The following is a 19,201-nucleotide window of genomic DNA, read 5'->3' on the forward strand; positions in this document are numbered from 1 at the left end:
AATTATGAAATTAGGATCTACTTAAAATATAAATTTGTATTTGAACACATACTCTTCATAGGGTGTCAGTTCAAAATGACGTAATCAATAAGTTGTAAAAAAATTGTTTTACATTACAAATAAATGTCGGGCTCGAAGGTTTGGGTCACGGGCTTTTCGGGCTTGGTAAAATAAGGATCGGACGCTGGAATTTCAAGCTTGGGCCTAGACGAAATCCCCCTCTAGGTCGGATACAATATATACATATTTTTTTAATTATCTTTGCCTTAAGCTTTGCTTACAGTAAAAACTAAACGTAGTCATGTTGGGCAAAAAAGTTAATTTTAGGTCAAATGAACAATTATTTACTCGATTCGAATGAGTAGTTTTTTAAATTTGAAAAAGCACGAGTATACTTTTTATTTTTATTGAGTACACTTGATTTTTATTACTAAGTCTCATCCAATGATGCTTTCAGCTTCGTGGCTCTGCTGTCACTGATTAATATTCTACTCAATCACAATTTAACCAACTAACGAGTTATTTGACAGTTACAAGCCGTTTAAAAGAATCGGACTTATAAACGTAATAGTCACTTTTATGAAATATTGTCAAAAACTGTCTCTCAATATGAAATCTTCACTCATCAAAAAATTCATTTTTTATAAGGTATTAAGAATATTATACGAATTCTTATACTGTTCGACTCCAAGCTTTGACACTAACTCCAATCATTTTTTGCCCCTTCCCCCTTTCTAAGTTTAGGAATCAAAGTTAGGAAAGAGAAACCTATAAGTTAAATGCCAGTTAATATTCATCATCGTTTTTATTGTTAAATACCTTTGAATGAAGTCATTTTTTATCAAATAAAAAATTAAAAAAATACTACAAGACTAAAACAGACAATATTCATAAAGTGTACAATGATTATAAAATGACATTCAGCATGCACAATATTTCATTTTTATCTCTTCCTTTTTTTTTTCCTCAAGTTGACAAGGCACTAATCGTATGTAAGTGTACAATAAATAGGGTTGATATTTTTGTTTAGAAAAAAGATTGCAAGGAGGAAGGGGGAGGTGGACGAATAGTACTTCTGAAATAATAACCTAATTAATATCAGCTGCCTGTTATAGATAGCTGCACAGTCGGAATCAGGAATTAGAAAATGTGTATCAACTTCATCTCTAGCTAAGAAAAATATTATAATAATACATGTAATTAAAACTTATTTATAATTTATGAGTGTTTCTAAAGTTTTTTTTTTTTTTAAATGGTTATAAATTACGCATAGGTATTAAGTATTATTAATTTATAAAACTTGAAAGTGGGAACTACGTAATTTATAAGTATAATTTACAAATTTCAAACATATTTTATAGTCTATGCAATCACAATTCCCAAACACTTCTCAAATCTAAATTATTATTCTGCATAGAGCCTAGCCACTACACATCCTATTCTGTTACTTAGTTTTTCTAAATAGTCAATTTTATTAGTGTAATATGTAACGTTACATAAGCTATAAAATACATTATTATAAAATCAATTCGGAATTGGAGTACCTGTCCTATATTTTATGTATTAACTCTGCAACTCAGTTGTTATATATAATTTGGGGGGGGGCTAGAAAATGAATTATTCCTATAAAGAGAAGAACCTTCTAAATTTAGAACAGCATTTGTGTACGGAAAATATCATAATTTGTAAGCTCGTATATATTTTTTTTATCATATAAAAAACATTTATAAAACAATTTACAACAAAAATGGGCGAGAATGCTTACTTCAGAAAGATAAATTAACACCACTACGACCTATTAAATAATGAACAAAAAATAATTAAGAGAATACGTCACAACCGTTTTTCCTTTTCTAATTTGTAACTTTTTTGTTTCAAAAAGGTCTACTCTACTAATAAATAAATTAAAAGTTCAATAGAGCCGTAAATTTTGAATATATTAGTTCAAGATTAAATCAATTAGAAAATTACTTTACATATATATATATGAGTTAACTTACTTTTATAGTGTCAAACGGTTGACCAATTAAGATCCCCATACATCCTGCAAATAATATTCAGGTAAATACATGACTCTGTGTCGTAAGCGATTACAGTAGTGGACAAAATTTCAACTTTTTTTGCTCTTGAATTAACTTGTTATTTTCTATTGGGTTTATCTCAATACACATTAAAACGATCTAAAAAAGTTATAGAGAGATACATAATTATGTGTGATTTTTTGCTGTGAAAGAATATAAAAATAATATTAAATAAAGTAAGTAAAGAAAAACTTATTTTACTTATTTCTGTATCTTGTTCTAAATTGAAGAAAATACTCTGAAATCGAAAAAAATGGACAATTTCTTTTTGATCTAATAAATTCCTAATTTTTAATCAAAATGAAAAAAAAAAGTGAAAATATACAATTAGTTGTGTGTCGATCCTTGTATTTTTGGTCCGGTCCAGTTATAGGATTAGTTCTATCAGTCCTTGGGACCGGTCTATAGGACTTTTGGTCCTTGACTGTCAGCACAGGAACGGATTTAAAAAAATCCGAAACATAGTGAGTGATGCATCAAGGACAGCTTTTATAATTTTTTAGGGCTGATTTTGAAGATTCATTTTAGATTAGTTGTTTGAAGAAGCATTTATATATTTATTGAAATATTATGTATTATTGATAGTATATGAATTGTTGCTCCTTGTAGTCTTCAAAATCTGAAATTTTGATCTATAAGGTCATTTGAATGTTTATCGAGCTAAAAACAATAAGGAATACGTCAACTTAATTCAGGGGCAAAATTTTTAAAATAGCGCTATCTTATTTATCAAGACGTACCTCCGACCCATCCGCCAAAGAAATCTGACCACCAAATGCTGGACCCCATTGTTTTACGCGACTAAAAATGAAAGAAAATATATATTTATTATTCATATAACAAAATTTCCATTATAAAATAAATTTTTCTTATCTAAAGTAAAAGTCAGTAACATGGTTCGAGAGTAGTCAATTATGTATGTTGATACATTTAATACCCTTCCCAAAGTAATTTATTTGTTTCATAAAGGTATAATCTTGCCTATATCGCTAAATAAAGGGTTTTCCAAGAAGAGTTGTCATTTTGATATTCAAAGAAAAATGGCATTTTTTGAGATAAATGATTGGATGCTTATTTCAAAGTAAAGAGAAAAGATTGTCTTTAATAGTGGAAAACAATATCAGCCAAATGACCGCCACCTCTACGTTTACAGAACCGTATTCTTTTTACGAATTGTTTCATCAATCTTATCGCAAAGTGGTTATTGTATGCCCTCAATAGCTTCACAAATTCCATCTTTGAGGTCTTGAATCGACGCTGGTCTGTTGGCGTATACCTTATATTTTACGTCACCCAACGGAAGAAGTTGCAAGGTATTAAATATAAGATCACAAAAAGTTTGACTGTATGAGGCTGTAATACACTTCTTAATGTTGTGAAGATGCACACAGTATTTGCAGCCTTATTTGTACTGAGACCATCGCGAAGGAAATCTACAGACATGTTCTCTGCCTTGGTTGAGTAATGAAACCTCGTATTTAAAAATAACAGGACAATTGCAATTAAAATCAACTGAAAGTTTTGGGTCCCCACTCTGTATAGATACATTTGACGTCAGGTGTATACACTAGGCATGTCCTGATGTTAAAATATTTTCCTGTATTTTCTGATACTGTACAAATGATTAGTGTACCTGTTTCCCACAGAACATATATGTTGCTTGATCAAAAGTGGTTTGTTTCGTTTGACAACATAAACGTATACTATGGATAGTTGTTTAAAAAGAGTCAAAATTAACTATATGTTGGTTGATATTCATTGACAATATTTTATTAGTCTATATAGTCAGACTAGCCATTTTGGAAGTTGTAATAATTTAAACACAAATTGTTTATTCATATTTTTTTAGCTCTTGCTAGTTAATGTTTGTTAACTTGATTGAAAAGATTGACGTGTGATAATAAATTAGAATTAAAATATTTGAGTTATAAAGTACAGATTTATCAATTTGATGCGGGTTTGGTAGCATTTGCAAGATGGTCGTTATAAAAAAAGAGCAATTTTAATGTAATGACGAAGGAATATAATTTTTTCTGTATCTTTAAATTTATAAAGTACTCATGTGAGGCCATCACAAAAATTAAAAAAAAATATATGACAAAGAGAAATACGGGTTTTTATATTTCTAGCTCTTTTGTTTCTTAAGGAAAAAGATTATACTTGTAACACCTAATTTCCACACTTATAGATATAAACTCTAAAACCCTAGAGAAAACCGTATTGCTTAGAATCTTTAGTTTAATTTGAATGCATTTTTTAAAAAGTATATTGCTTCAAAAAACCGCAATGGCCACTTGAAGACATCATTCGACGCCATTTTTATATTTCTATATATAATATATTTTTGTGATGAATTCCCAGATTTGTTCTTCATCTATTAACAATATCTCTGATACCCCAACATTGGACCAAGGAGACGCCACATTTTGTAATGTGGATGTAGAAAGTATGATTGAAAAATATCTTGGAAACGGTTGTTTCTATTCTCTGAGACCATCAGATCCATTAGGAAACAAAAATTCTTGTTCTAATTGGTTTTATTATAAATGTGGTTATTTACAAGGAGATACATGCCTACAAATGTTGTCTATTTTTTCATTGAGTTATGAAGCCTATGTGTATAGACATTTTGGTGCCCTGGATAGGGAATATAAAAAATTAAATACAAAATTAGCGGATGGAGAGTTTGTCTCATATTTTTTTCTTTTTTCACGGCTATGGACAGTTCGGACTATTACTACACATTTGAAATGAATTTCTATATTGTTTTACTTTTGTAGTATAATATATTACAAGTGGTATTGCCCACCATTGCCCGTCGTAATTAAGCGTCGGGTAACAGACAAATTTTACTTTAATATTGTAAAAAATTACACCTGAAGAATTGTTAGTGTTATTGTCCCACTTTTCTTGACCACACGCCCACGTCTGAAATATTTATTATGTATCCCTTTAATATAAAATTTAACAATTTTTAATGGTAAGTTATGTGTTACACTTATTTAAAAAAACCCCTAGTCACATGGAAATATGCTATTGCAAGTTACAAAGTGGAATTTGTGTTCATTTTATAGTTGCTTGCAACGAATTTTAACAAAACATTGTGACAGCATCCTACTTTCCTCTCAAATGGTCAAGGCAACCATCTGTGATTTTGATATTTATTTACATCTCTAATTATAAAATAAAATGATTGTGGAAAATGATTTGGGATATTTTAATTTCATTTAATCTCTTGAGCTTACTTGTTGAGTTAACTTTCAACTTATTATTTTTGTTTCACTACAAACATGAAACTAAGGTGTTTCACTTCTCAACTTTAAACAGCAATTTCCTTACTCCGTCTTGACCAGTTTTGATAATTTTTTCACCAATTAGTGCACAAACATAAAACTATTTAATGGGATAAATAATCTACTTGTTAAAGCTATATTGTTATGGTTTATTCATAAATCTTACAATTTGGCTCTAATTAAGTTTTTTTTTTAAATATTTGATGACTCATTAGTACTTACTGGGCCGTGCAAAATTATTTACCAATGATGTAAATCATGTTTTTGAGAGGTTTGAAAAGTAACTAAAAATTTAATTTACGTACTAACTCTGGCAATTTGAAGAATTCTAATCAAAGTGTGGGTGACCCTTGATTCCCTATTTGAAGGTGTTAGAAGCTGTCCCTTGCCACGTGGATATCTGTGGTACTATAGCGGTCATTAATAACTATATAGAAGGTTCAACAAGACGCTCCATTGATGCAGTCAGCTTGGACTATTCTCAGTTCTTTTGTTTATTTTCCTCAACGATACAGGGATTTTGACAATTTTGGCAACTTCCAGATCATAAAACTTCCGGAAAATCATCATAAGTATATCCTCACTATCCAATTCGATACGTTTTCTGCAGTTTTGGACGAATCAAGTAGTGCACCCAACCGCATTTGCTAAAAACACGTTGTCTATTTTTTGAGTAATGAATAGATAATAAATAATTGAGTTAATTATCAAGGTTATAAGGAATATTTAAAATGCGTTTTCATTAGTATCCACCCGAACGATGTACCGGGCCGTGCAAAATTATTTACCAATGATGTAAATATACTTTTTAAGATGTTTTGTCGCAACCAATCTGATTGTTTCGTTTTTTTACTGTTAAAATAAACAAAAATCCTTCCTGTGAGAGCGTAACAACTTCCACACGTGAGACCATGTCCAATCAGGAAACAAAGAGGATCGAAATTGTAGCCCTCCTCCGAGCGGGAGTTCAAAATAACAACATTAAGGAACAGGTTGGGGCCTCGTTGAAGACAATTTACAACGTTTCCAAGCGCTTGGAGGCTGGGGTGATCTCAGTGTCATTCCCCTGGGGCTGGCAGGAATTTGATCCCACTGTCTCAACAAAGCAAGTAAAGGCAGTGTTCAAGATCAGAAAGAGGACTCCCAACAGGTCCATTGCCGACATGGCCCAGAAAGATGGAAACGTCGATTTATCAACTGTTTCAAGGGCTTTTTGAAAAGGGCTGGAGGAAAGTCCCTGGCGTACTGAACGCCCTCTCTATACTGAACGTCAGCGAGAAGTCAGACTTGAGCGTGCCAAGAAAATCTTGAATGATATCAAGAGAGGACACATGATCATTTTTTCAGATGTGGGGTCGATTCTGTTATCAACAGGCAAAATGACCGTGTTGTGAGCTTTGGAGATCCAAAGCCATGAAGCCGCTATGGTTCTTCACTGGCTCAGATTAACACGGAGGATTATGTGAATATTCTGGCGTTCAAGGTGCAACTGTGGATCAAATCCATAGTCTTCCCAACTCTCCTGGGGTTTTCAACAAGATGGAGCACCTGCCCACGCTTCCAAGAAAGCTCAAGAGTTGCTCAAGGACAACCTGAACTTTTGGAAGGACAGACTAAGGCCTGCAAAAACGACACAAGGCCCCCTCAGAGCCCAGAGTGAAAGCGTCTGATCGAGCAAAACCCCCGAATGAGCACTCGTGAGGTTGCTGCTGAGGTTTCCCTACCACACACAACTGTCAACAGGATCATCAAGGAGGATCTTGGGCTCATTAACGTCCTCAGTTGCCTCGTCCCTTACCAGCTTTCCGAAACCGACAAGAGGCAAAAGAGTTAAGTGCTGAAAATGGGGAGGCCTATATGAGGTCTCATTTGTTAGTCCAGGACGAGGCGGTGCAGGTGCAGGTATATGTGTGTATGAAGCTGACGACATCCATGTTGTGGCTTACCCACTTTTGATACAGTAAACAGCCTAGGTACTTTAGTTTACAAATTCGGGCATGGTTATGGCTTGGCTGGTCTCAAGAGACTTTAGCAGATTTGGGAGTTACCTTGTCTTCCCTACCACTTCAAAGACGAACCTCGTGACCGGCCCCTTTCTTACATACGCAGTAAATGGGTTGATACCAAGATGCTTGTCCATGACGGAGGTGTCATGGCCGGTGCGGATCAAAGTTTCAGTCCTTAATCTTTGCATGCCCCTGAATATCCTTTCCTGGATGTTTGTTTAAGATTGTTTATGTTGAAATACGTGAACACATTATCTATAGAATTTGACTTTTTGCAACCTCTCTCCATCTCTTTTTTCATATTCATCGTTGGGGTAGTAGATAAAAATTAAGAATAATTATAAATTCTTTGAATCCTCGATAATTAATTCCAAAAGATGGTAAAAAATCACAAAATAACACACCCAAAAAAATTGTACATGGAAATTGGAGCAAAAATATGAGACTCACGTAATATTAGGGTGTAGATAAAAACCTCCATATTTAATTTTCGGTAAAATACAATTATGAATTAATTAAAACAAAGGTTGGCAACCACCGGCCAGCGATTTGAATTTTAGTGGGCCGCCATCTTATTATGTACAACAATCTAAATATAGGCATACTAATCCAAAATAAAAGTTACTAACATTAAACAGCGCTATGAAACTCCACATAACCATTATAAAATTACAAAATAAGCAAAAACGTTTTAATAGTAAAACATTGATTTTTCTTTTAAATTGTGTTTATATTTCATTTTTTTTATTGTAGTTCCTGTTGTAAATAAATAACAATATTGTTGGAATAAAATTATATTGACTCCTTGTTTTCCGTAAACACCCAAAAAATCAATTATAAATTCAATAAAATGGTTTTCCTGTTATTGAATTCTGCAGTGATAGCTGTTTGCCCCCTACTCTACAAAAGGTTGCCGACCCCTGAAGTAAACAATGATGTAAAACTTGATGTACATTTAGTATTCAAAACAATTGTATAAAAATAATTTATAATTATGATATTAAAGATAATTTATCTAGAATATGACCACTGTATGTATCAATAATGACTTCAAAGAGGCGGTGTAATTTGCTACAGGTGCTTTTGATGGAGGTCTCTGACATGAGAACCCTACACGCATTCATATATAGTGATTGGAGATACCCAGAGTTCACGCAAAAATATGGAACTGAAGTAACGGCTCACTTTTTCACCGTCTCTGCTGTCTGGAGTGGAACTATTTTTGGCTCGAAGAGAGATACAAGCAGTCCCTTTGATATACCTTGACACGGTTGACCGTGAGACATTGACGTCCATGACTATCTCCGTCATGGAGGGACTCCTTCACCCTTACCTTCCACACGGTTAATTTTGCGCCATATTTGCTCTCAATAACTGCTTTTTGGGACATTTTGGTGGCATGACAGGCTGCACTCTTCTCTTTTGTTGTTCTTGCAAAATGATAATAAACTGTTATATTTTTAACGTCATTCTCTGAAATAGGGAAAAATAATGTAATTGTTCTAATTTACAGTCAGCTATTAAGTTTTAGAAATGGGTTCAAAACATTTACACGACCCGGTACCAGTCTATATTTCATGTGGGATCACTCTGAGAAAATGCGATGTAGATAGTTGTCAAAAACATATTTTGTAAGGATTTCGTTTGGAAGGATTTTTTCATTTGTTTTTAAGTCAAATGAGTTCATTTAAAGCGTATATAATTGGTCTTTTATTTAAAAAAAAGAGTATATACTAAATTTTCAATCGTCATTTATTGCAAACCAATTGCAATGGTAAATAGATTAATTGAGAAAATATAGTAAACACAATAATAATGATTATATAAAATTGTTAAAATAATGGAAGAAAGTAATAAAAACTACATTAGGAATAATAAAATAGTATTAGGACTATGTGGATTGTACGTCAATACAGTTAATAGACTTGAGGTTGCGTAGTTTTATATGTAGTATTTTTCAAAGGGATTAATTTGTACATTAATTTGATATAACTTGTCAATAATATCTAAGCAAGAGAGAATGATACATTTCATTAACCCTCCTACAAACAAAATACTTCATCGGGTGAAGTGAACAATAACTGTTTTCGCAAACAGTTATTGTGATAAACTTTAGTCATCAAATTAATTACGCATAAGAATAATAAGGATGGTTTGGACGGATCTTTTCATGGAACATCCAAATATATGGATCTGAGTCAACTCACAGTTCCGTTCAGTTCCTTTGTGTTTATGAAAATGGGATATCCATCTTGTTCAGGGATCTCATCTCTTTAAAAATGTTATTGTGTCTTACTCGATGGATATCATCTCGTTTAATGGAGTGTCATTAATTGTACAGACGTCCTTTAACTTTCAAAAATGTTACTTCATCATACATTGGTTCAAATACACATCCGCCCCTCTATATCTTGTATGGAAACGTTGTATACTATAATACTTCTATAATAACTGAGGATATGTTGAATCAAGAGGAATAATATTGGAATGCAATGTATGTACAGTGAGGAACAAAAAGACTGAATCAGCATCTTTTCCATTTAAACTCCTTCTAAAGTCTTCTCTATTTCGTCTCTTAATATTCTTACAAAACTCTTTCATTAATTTGAGTCCTTCAATGTCATTGATGTATATAACAAACAAATAACTCATATCTATGACACTGAGTCCATTTTTTAGGCTGTATTATTTTTGTAATTCTAGACACTTCATCCTCGCTTCCTAACCCATTATTACTTGTGAGTCTCTTCTGTCATTGGCAACAAAGTAGAAGACAATCCCGGAGCAAGAATTTAATGTGGTCCTCTTTTCTAGATATATTTATCAGCAAAGATAGATATGATGTAAGATTTTGTTGACTAATCTCAAAGGTCTAAGGTTTATTAGTACGCTTCTTTGCTTCGTTCCAGAATGCTGTTAGTAGTTTTAAGGCATTCAAGTCTGAAAAAATTCTGTATAGGGATTACTTTTCTTAGTCTGTACGTTTTGTTTTTCAACATTTTCATAAATTACATCTACAACAAAAATCCAAAATAATATTTTCACTAATTATAACCAATAGTGGAAGACCTATATTTGCTAGAAATTCTTGACGTTGAATGTTATGAAGAGCATCATTTGGATCGTTTTATATTTCGGTCGAATTTTCAAGTACATGACAAAACTGTTCGTTTCTGAAGTCAATGATAATTTTCAAAAGGACATAAAAATAAACACTAAAGAGTAAAAACGGATTAAAAATTGAATAGTGAGGAACATAATGATGATTTATTCTATTCGAAATATTGGTAATGTTCTTCAACCTTTATACAAATTTTGCTTGTCTAATTGTACAATATTATTATTAATATTTATTACAATCTACTCTTATTTACAATAGTGTACGGTAATATACCTACTATTGAAGTAAAAACATAATTATATCCCATACCGTATCTCATCTTGCGCCCTTTCTCTTTCTTTATTCATGGTACTTGTACACTATTTATGACGTCATTTTATTGTTGTATTTTGGGGGCATTTTATTACTTTTAATTTCTGGACATTCTATATCTATTCAGAATTAGTATTTTGCATCGATGGAGAAAGAGTTGAGGATAACAACTGTTTGAGAGAGGTAATCATGGAGCTAGGAAGGGAGCTCTTGATTCTTGTGCTAGTATACTATGCATTGTACCTTGTAGATGAGCCACTCAATCTTCCACCTATCCTTATATCATAAGGACGTTACAATGAGTGAATCTGAGGGACTCAGTCTCACCTCAAAGAGTAAAATAGTATTAAGCTTTGAAAGGTTTAGTTCAACAGCAATATTTATTTGTTTTTAATCCATTAATTTTTTTGTAATATGATTGGATGATCTCCCTAAAATCTACAATTTATTTATTTACGGGGATTTCTTACATTAAATCTCTGAATTCTTCAAATTATCAGAGTAATCACGTAAATTTATTTTAATAAATTTCATATACATAACACATGAGCGGAAAAGTCAAGGACTGAACAAAGAAAACGCGGGCTTTTCGTTCAAAATTGGCGTTTTTGAAATTATTATTTTTACTCGCTGTATAAAACAAAGTTCCTTGGTTTTAACAGTAATTTTTCCCATCGACAGGCTGTGTTAAATTAAAACACAAAATTGTTTTTAAAATAACCAAAAAAGCGTTTCATTTTGTACAATAACTCACAAACTTAAAAACAGACTGGCATGACATTTTGACAGCTACTTTTTGAAGGTTGGTACTAACTGGAAATGAGGAAAGTTATCTAAATAAGCACACCATCTATTCGTGAAGCCTAGGACTTTTCAGCTTATGTGCTATGAACATAAACGACCCTAGTCTATAGATAATTACCTAAATTTTTCATCTCTGATTTAATTATAAATGACAGTCCCACCTTGATGAAAGATATAGAATGAGCAAGTGTACTCACGATACCAATATTTTGGTACCACTTCCGGTCCTAAAATTGGGATCGGTATTTCCATAATTTACGGTACTTTTTGTAATTAAACGGGTTATTACTTTGTCTTCTCAGGGGTGCCCGTAGTAAGATAAGTTATTTATTATAAAATACATTTTTTAAAGAGTCTAGTTCATATATTTGGAGGGGGTCACGTCATCAACGAATATATATTGTTATTACGTAATGACGCTGCAAGAAACGGTTCCAAAATTAATTTAGTATATTACCATTTTATAAATGTCAAGGCGGATGCCAAAATATTTTCTGATCCGATATAATCAAAAAAATATTTTTGGATCCGATATTTTACAAATGATATCCCTAATAGCATTTTTTTGTTTTGTCACCAACAATATTTAAAAAAAAGGAAATTATAAGTTGATATTCATTGACAAAAACTTTATTACACTATTGAATCAGATTGGAGTTGTAATAATTTAAGAACATAAATTTGCTTGTTCCTTTTTTTTAAACCCTTTGTTAGAGCGTGCTTGTTAACATGATGGAAAATGCTGTTTTGTGAGAGACGCATTTATTTGAATAGAAAATAGCTGAGTTATAAATTATGGATTTATCAATTCATCTGTTAAGTTAGATGCCCGTTATAAGAAAAGAGATCGATTTTAGTGGAAAAAAACATGACAAGCTTGATAATGAATAAATCTTAGTTTGGATAAATAAATAAAGTACGTTGAGACTTTTCGCCCTCACATATACAGGGAGCAGGGATCAAATTTTCGCCTACTTTAAACCTTGATAACTTGAAGACGACATTATCAAATAAAAAAACGGTTACCAAATAGGAAAGCTATTCTTGTCAGCTGACGATACGTAGTTCAGTTAGCATCATGCCGTCATCATATGAGGAGATAAAGAGCTATAAGTGGAACGAGGAGCTTTCGAGGTCCACCGTAGTCATGGCATTGGTTAATAATGGAGGTGAAATCTCCAATTCAACGATTGCTTCAACCTTAGGAGTGAATTTACGGGCTGTTCAGCGTATCTGTAAGAAGCTAGAGGACACCTGGGATGTTGATGCCACCATAAAGAGGGCACCCAAGGAGGAGGGCGCTGTCAGGAAGGTCAGGGACACCGACCTTGTCAACAAGGTGAAGAAGATGGTTGAGGATGACCCTACCAGGTCCAAAGGGTGCCGGAGACAGGCCCTGGGTGTGGCAACAGGACTCAGCACCCTGCCATGTGTCCAAAATCTCCATGCAGTGGTTAACCGAGAACTGTTATGACGTCGTAACCAAGGATTTGTGGCCTCCTGACGCTCCCGACCTTAATCCTTTGGACTATTTTGTCTGGGGCTATGTCAAGAGACATCCCCATAGCACACAGGCCAGCCTGATGGACTCCATCAAGGAAGTATTCGGCAACATGGACAATGAGATGGTCAGAAGAGCCTGCGGCCGGTTCAGTAGCTGCATTGAGGCCGTTATTGATGCCAACGGTGATTATATCGAATGAATGGCTACTCTATACTTATATGCTTGTCATAGTTTTGATTTTCAATAAAAAAGTTAAAAAATGTATATTTTGTGTTGTTTTTTGTAGAAAAATATTTTGGCGACAATTTGATTCCCGCTCCCTGTATTAGGTCAAGTAAAAAGTTCTGAGCGTTTGTTGCTAGATGTCTTTAGTGCACTATATCCCATGAGAAACCATGCTTAAAATGTAATGCTTACACTTTAAAAAATGCACATACAGTTTTGTATTTTGTGAAGCCAGTTGTGTTTTACAGAGTTTCAAAATGGCACAAAAAAAAAGAGAAATTTCGATTCATTCTTCAGTATTAGTACAACCAAGGTGAAAAGTGAGAGCAGGTGGCCAAAAAAATGTCTGCTGATTATGGACCCAGAGCATGCAACAACAATCCGGTGGTTTTGGTAATATAGATGTCCAAGATGAGGCACGATTTTGTAAGCCAATCATCAAAAATGTTGATAAAGTAAGGGAAATCGTCGAATTGAATCGGCATATACATTTATTGTCAAAATAAATTAATTAAGCCAGAACAATTTTCTTCATCTATTATGTATCTTTCTGGTTATTTTTCGACGTTAAAATGGGTCTTCCCTCAGTTGAAGACCTTTGTTATTTATTTTAAAAAAAAAATGGGATAACCAGAAATGAGGAGATTTTAATTCAATTTGGATGTATAACATTTATATTAAATGTATGTTATTTTTTATTTTAATCAATTAGAGCCATTTTTTTTACCGGTGTACTTTAGCTAAGAGACAAGAGAAAGAAAGAAAACAGACAATTTAATTTGAATATATACAGTCCGAACTTCTACTTTAAATTTTAGAAATTTTGTGAATCCGTCTTGGGGTAAAGATTCCATACCCCAGTCAGTGGGACAAAGATTACATCACTCTCGAAGGAATTGAAGCATGATTTATTTGTAAAATGATTGCAAAAATGCATTATAAATGATCTAAAGTTTTAAACCTTAAATTTTATGTTAGAAAATAAAATTTTACTTAATAATATATGTATATGAAGGCGAATGTTCCTGGAGTGAAACATCCTTGGACCAAGAAGTACAATAGTCATACTTATAACAGATGCATTTTTCATTCTTTCATGTAATTGTGAGCACTCAGTTTATATAGGATTTTATGGCAAAAAAGGATTCAACGTTCCTTCCTTTTTGTCTGATTGCATCATATAAAATATTCGATGAAATATCAAAATTTCTAAGAATTTTTTGTTAACAATACGTTGTTGATATTGAAAATTTTGCCAAATATATTTTTTCCCACTTCCATCCGTTATATCAGCCCACGTCCCGTCAGTAAAGCGGTACTACTATTTGTAGGGATATACCGAACAAAACAACACTACAATACACATTTTGAAATTGTATGATACCGTTGGTTCAAGAACAAAAGCCTCCGGTCGCCATGCCCCTCTTTGACAACTCCTTCCCAGATCCCCTCCAGATAAAAAAACCACGCCAAAGGATGATTTTTTCTATCCATGGGTATTATAATTCTTAAAAGTGTTATTTTTCGAAGGGATTTGTCCTTGAGGGATTTCGTTGTTCGAATTATTTTGTAGGCTGAAACTTAAAAAAAAGGATCTGTTAAAGATTTTCTAGAGCTCAGTATAACCTAGAAGCTCGAACCTTCCATCCCGTCATAAGATTCTAAAGTAAAATAATTCATTAGCGTCAATTCGATGACGTCATCCTCGATTTGACATTTTATCAAAAATATTCTCACGATGACATATACATGGTGAAATGTGTCTTCCTTTTTATTTTTCTACTTATCCTTCCAAATACAACCACTTCATAAGTACGTACGCGCACACAGGGTGGGTGTGTGTAGGGGGAAGAAGGAAAAGGGAAAAACAGGGGAAACCCATCGTGCGTACATAAAAAGTTAACGTATGCCAGTAGTATACTTATATCTTGGATGAATCTCTTTTTATTTTAATTTAACTTTAAATGATGATTAATTTGTTAAAAAAAAAAAAAAAAAAATAATAATTCTATGAGATATCCTGTTTTAAATATATTGTAAAGATTATCATATACTTTGGCTCGAAAGCCAGTGGGCAGATCCGAAACCTTATTGTATAAACTAGTTTCATGTCCACAAGGGTTAGTCATTAAGTCCAGGAAAAGTCACTTTATTTGATTGTGACATCAAGTCCCCATTTCTGACTTGAAGGACAATCAATTTTCCAAACAAAATGCTCACAGATATCGGGTGGTTCATCGAAATCTGAACACTTACTAATTCAATAATTAATTAAGATTGAGTGATTGAAAGAAATGTATATTTCGACTTAATTAAAGAATAAACAATGAGCACTACAACCAAACAAATCTGAGCTCTTTAGCTTATGTGCAAGTCGAGAAAATACATTTGAACGTGATTGACGAATTTATATTCTCCCCCTCCAAGCAGTTGGGCGTCTCCAGGACCACCTTCTACGCCAACAGCAAATCCAAAACGTTGTAGAAGAAGAAGGGCTCTGTCAAAAAGGCGAAACTGGACCCGGAGGAGTAAAAGAAAAGAGCCCAGACCAATACCCTAAAGTACATGAGGGTCCACGCAAGAGATATCGGGGTTTCACAACAGACAAAAAGTGGATGAAAAGAACCTTATGAGAATGGAGAGGCCACTTTTGATACCAGGAATGAAAGAAACCCATCTCTTTCTTTGCAAGTTTTGAAAGAGTATTTAGAGTTCTTTTAAAATATTTTTGACACTTTTGGTCCCCCCCCTCTAGACCTGATGCCAATCCCTTTGACTACACCTTTTGGTTATATATACAAAATAATACATCTGCAGGGCGTGCCAGGCATTCCACTCCCACCTGGAAGCCATCTTTGCCGCTAAAGAAGGCTACATTAATGATTAAAAGAGCTCAGACAAACATCATTTATATTAAAAAAATTAGACTGACTGAAATGATGTCTATGAAATGTATGTATTTATAGATCTAAAAAATGCAATACGATTTTCCCTTTGTCTTCATTTTTGTTCAAGATTGTTTTAATGTTGATGTACTGCATAGATTATATGTACAAATCTTTGTACATCTCGCTAAAATGGTTTTTTTTAAGCACTATCATTTCAAATATCTAAAGCGTATTTGAATGCACTTTTTATAGACTTTCTCATAAAAAATGATTTGATTCTATTAATTTCAAATGTTCATTCATAAAAAAATACGCATGAGTATAATAGCCTCCTATTCATTTGATATGCACGAAATACACATCTCAATAGAGGATTTTATGCATTTACTTGTATGTTATATTATTAATGTTACTTTTGGGTCAGAAATGGCCGGAGTAAAAAGAAATCTATTATTTTTAATTGATTTTTCTAACATTATTGTTTATCTCCAAAGGCAATCAAAACAGTGCTTACATGATGTTCGAGCTCGACGAATTCCATTATTTATCTACATTTTTGACAATTAGCTTTCCAGAACGTGATGCATCTTTGCCATAAAAGTTACAGAAATGGAATTGACGAAACCAAAAATGCGCCTAATTGTTTATTACAGTATCAGAACCATACAAACTTTTCACATTCTCGTCTGCCTGGCTCGCATTTTCCCCTTGTTTGAAGAAAAACTGCAAAATAGGGCTGATTTACTCTTTGCTTGTGTCTAAGTGTTGTCTTGCTTCGTATTTTTCCAGTCAAGTCTAGTTTTAGGACAAACATTATTGGTCCTTAGAACTGTCCATCATTGAGAACTGTCCTTGACAATTTCATTTTCTTCACATGCCAAGGCAAGAAGTCAAACACTTTCTATGTAGGGATTGTGAAGAAGTTGATTGACAAGGATGGAGACTTGAAGTTGAATACCTCAAGTGAAGCGAAAAAGTACTAAACAAGTATGTGCATTTCAATAATGCTGAAATTTGATCCGTGCACAAAAGATACATAATTTCACTTCTAAGGAAATCTAATGAACCTTTTCGAGGAACACACCGCACCAAAAGTGTTCTTATGTTCATTGAGGACATTGTTAAATATGCTTCCTGAATATAAATGACAATATCTTTGTCTAGTTTAACATGGCTACTGTCCTCTTTTGAGGCCTTTGTATTGTCTGCATAATGAATTATAAGTAAATAAAAACGGTTGTTTTTATTTTATTTTTATGAATGCACTAAGCAAAAGTGTAACTGTGTAAAAACCCCACAATACACATAAGATCATAAAACATGATTTGAAAATCAAATAACATTGTCTTTTTTTATACATGTAAAATATTGTGACATTTCACCCAAGTCTGTGACTTTTTGACACCAGTCAGGGGGGAAAGGTCATAATCCAGAAGAATATGTTTGAGAGTCTGTCCAGTTTCTTAATATATGTCGTTACGATAAAGTTCATGGAATTCTAATTCTGGATAACCCTGTAGAGATTAAACTTTCTCTCCCAGAATATTGTAATCCAGGTTTCTGGAATTGTCAAAATATTATCTTTATAATTTCGTACTGTTTAATTGATAAAATATTTATAGCCTATACACGCCGGTGAACAGATTGTCAGCTTTTGACGATGAAAGCTGTGTCCATGGCGTACCACGCTGCCATTATTGCAGCTTGGAGCAAATCTAAATTTGAATGAGATGTGTGGTAAAAAATAATTATCCACACCACAAACTGCTGGGGGTTAAAGGAAGGGTGGAGGGAGCCACATGGAGGTTGGCCAGAAGTCAGCCATATTGAATCCACAGAATTTTTGGTTCTTCTTGGCTGTATGTGGTTTTAATGGTCTTCTTCTAGCAAGCCCAATTACATGATGGTCTAACCTTCTATTTCTATTAACCTTGGCAATCTTAGAAAATACCAAGAGTCTTATCGGCACTGACACTGGCGTGGTGGAGATCGTATGTGCATTGCCTTTTTGGTTGTTGCTTTGAACTTTTTACTATTTTTGTTTCAGCTGTCTTTTGGATGCGTAATAAAGCCTCGTAACTATCAATAACGGAGATAAAATCGTACTTTAAAACTTTTGCAAGTTTTGGATTTCCAATAAATGTATGTATGTGTTTTACTCACAGAAAGAGTGATGTAGAAATTCTTTTACTTTATTATTTTTACTTCAAGATTATTTTTTTTCAAAAATAAATTTTAAAATTTTCTAAAATTTAGCATTTTTTTGAATATTTTATTATTATATTACTCGTCTATTGCACTTTTGCAAATGATTTTGGGTAATTGATCACTCATTACTGTTGATTGAAATTTATAAATTAAGAATACATAATTTTCAATAAGTTTAGTGATTTTCCTATCATATACATATTAAAGTTTCATTAAATTCTATTTCTTTAAGCGGAGTTGTAAATTCTAAAAGTAAAATCATTATTGTTGAGTTAAGTAATAAAGGATAAAACTAAGTGGAAAATTATGAAATATATTTTCATTTACACATTTATAATCCCTTTCTATGATGTTTTAAACTCAAGTTTACATTGTAGATTCATTACAAATTACGTAGTAATTTTAAATCATACCGTTTTACGTAGTTGAGTGAGCCTATCATGAATATATTAGACCACTTAATAAATAATGTTGGGCCATTAAACAAACCTATCTTGGACAAAAATTGGCTTTTTTTTTTTGGCTTCATATATGCATAGACATATTTAAGTCAATTATAGGATTTGTAATCAAATTTCTAGAATGTGATAACATACCCTAGTATTTATTCTATAGTTTAAAACTTTTATTTGATTTCAGAGACTTATTTGGAGCCGATATGGCATTTCAAATATAATCCATGATATAAATTTATCATGATTTAAAATGTGACGATCAACTTCGTGGCGTCTTTTAAATGTTTCTAAAAACAATTGTTGC

General features: G+C 32.9%; 1 protein-coding gene across 2 annotated transcripts in view; it reads right to left on the bottom strand.

Moving 5' to 3' along the window:
* The window catches only part of LOC121122827 (solute carrier family 25 member 45), a 46,242-nt gene that overhangs the window by 12,491 nt on the left and 14,550 nt on the right, over positions 1-19,201 (bottom strand). Inside the window, exons 1-2 of one of the 2 annotated variants that reach the window (XM_040717887.2) lie at positions 2,822-2,902; positions 2,001-2,044 (exon numbers count right to left, since the gene is read on the bottom strand). In XM_040717887.2, coding sequence (XP_040573821.1) covers positions 2,001-2,044; positions 2,822-2,870 — 93 coding nt within the window. In that variant the 5' untranslated portion in view covers positions 2,871-2,902. Of the gene's footprint in view, positions 1-2,000; positions 2,045-2,821; positions 2,903-19,201 lie in introns of those variants that run through there. The other variant, XM_040717888.2, reaches the window with a different exon arrangement.

The sequence above is a fragment of the Lepeophtheirus salmonis genome, chromosome 8, assembly GCF_016086655.4.
Source record: "Lepeophtheirus salmonis chromosome 8, UVic_Lsal_1.4, whole genome shotgun sequence".
Taxonomy (NCBI): domain Eukaryota; kingdom Metazoa; phylum Arthropoda; class Copepoda; order Siphonostomatoida; family Caligidae; genus Lepeophtheirus; species Lepeophtheirus salmonis.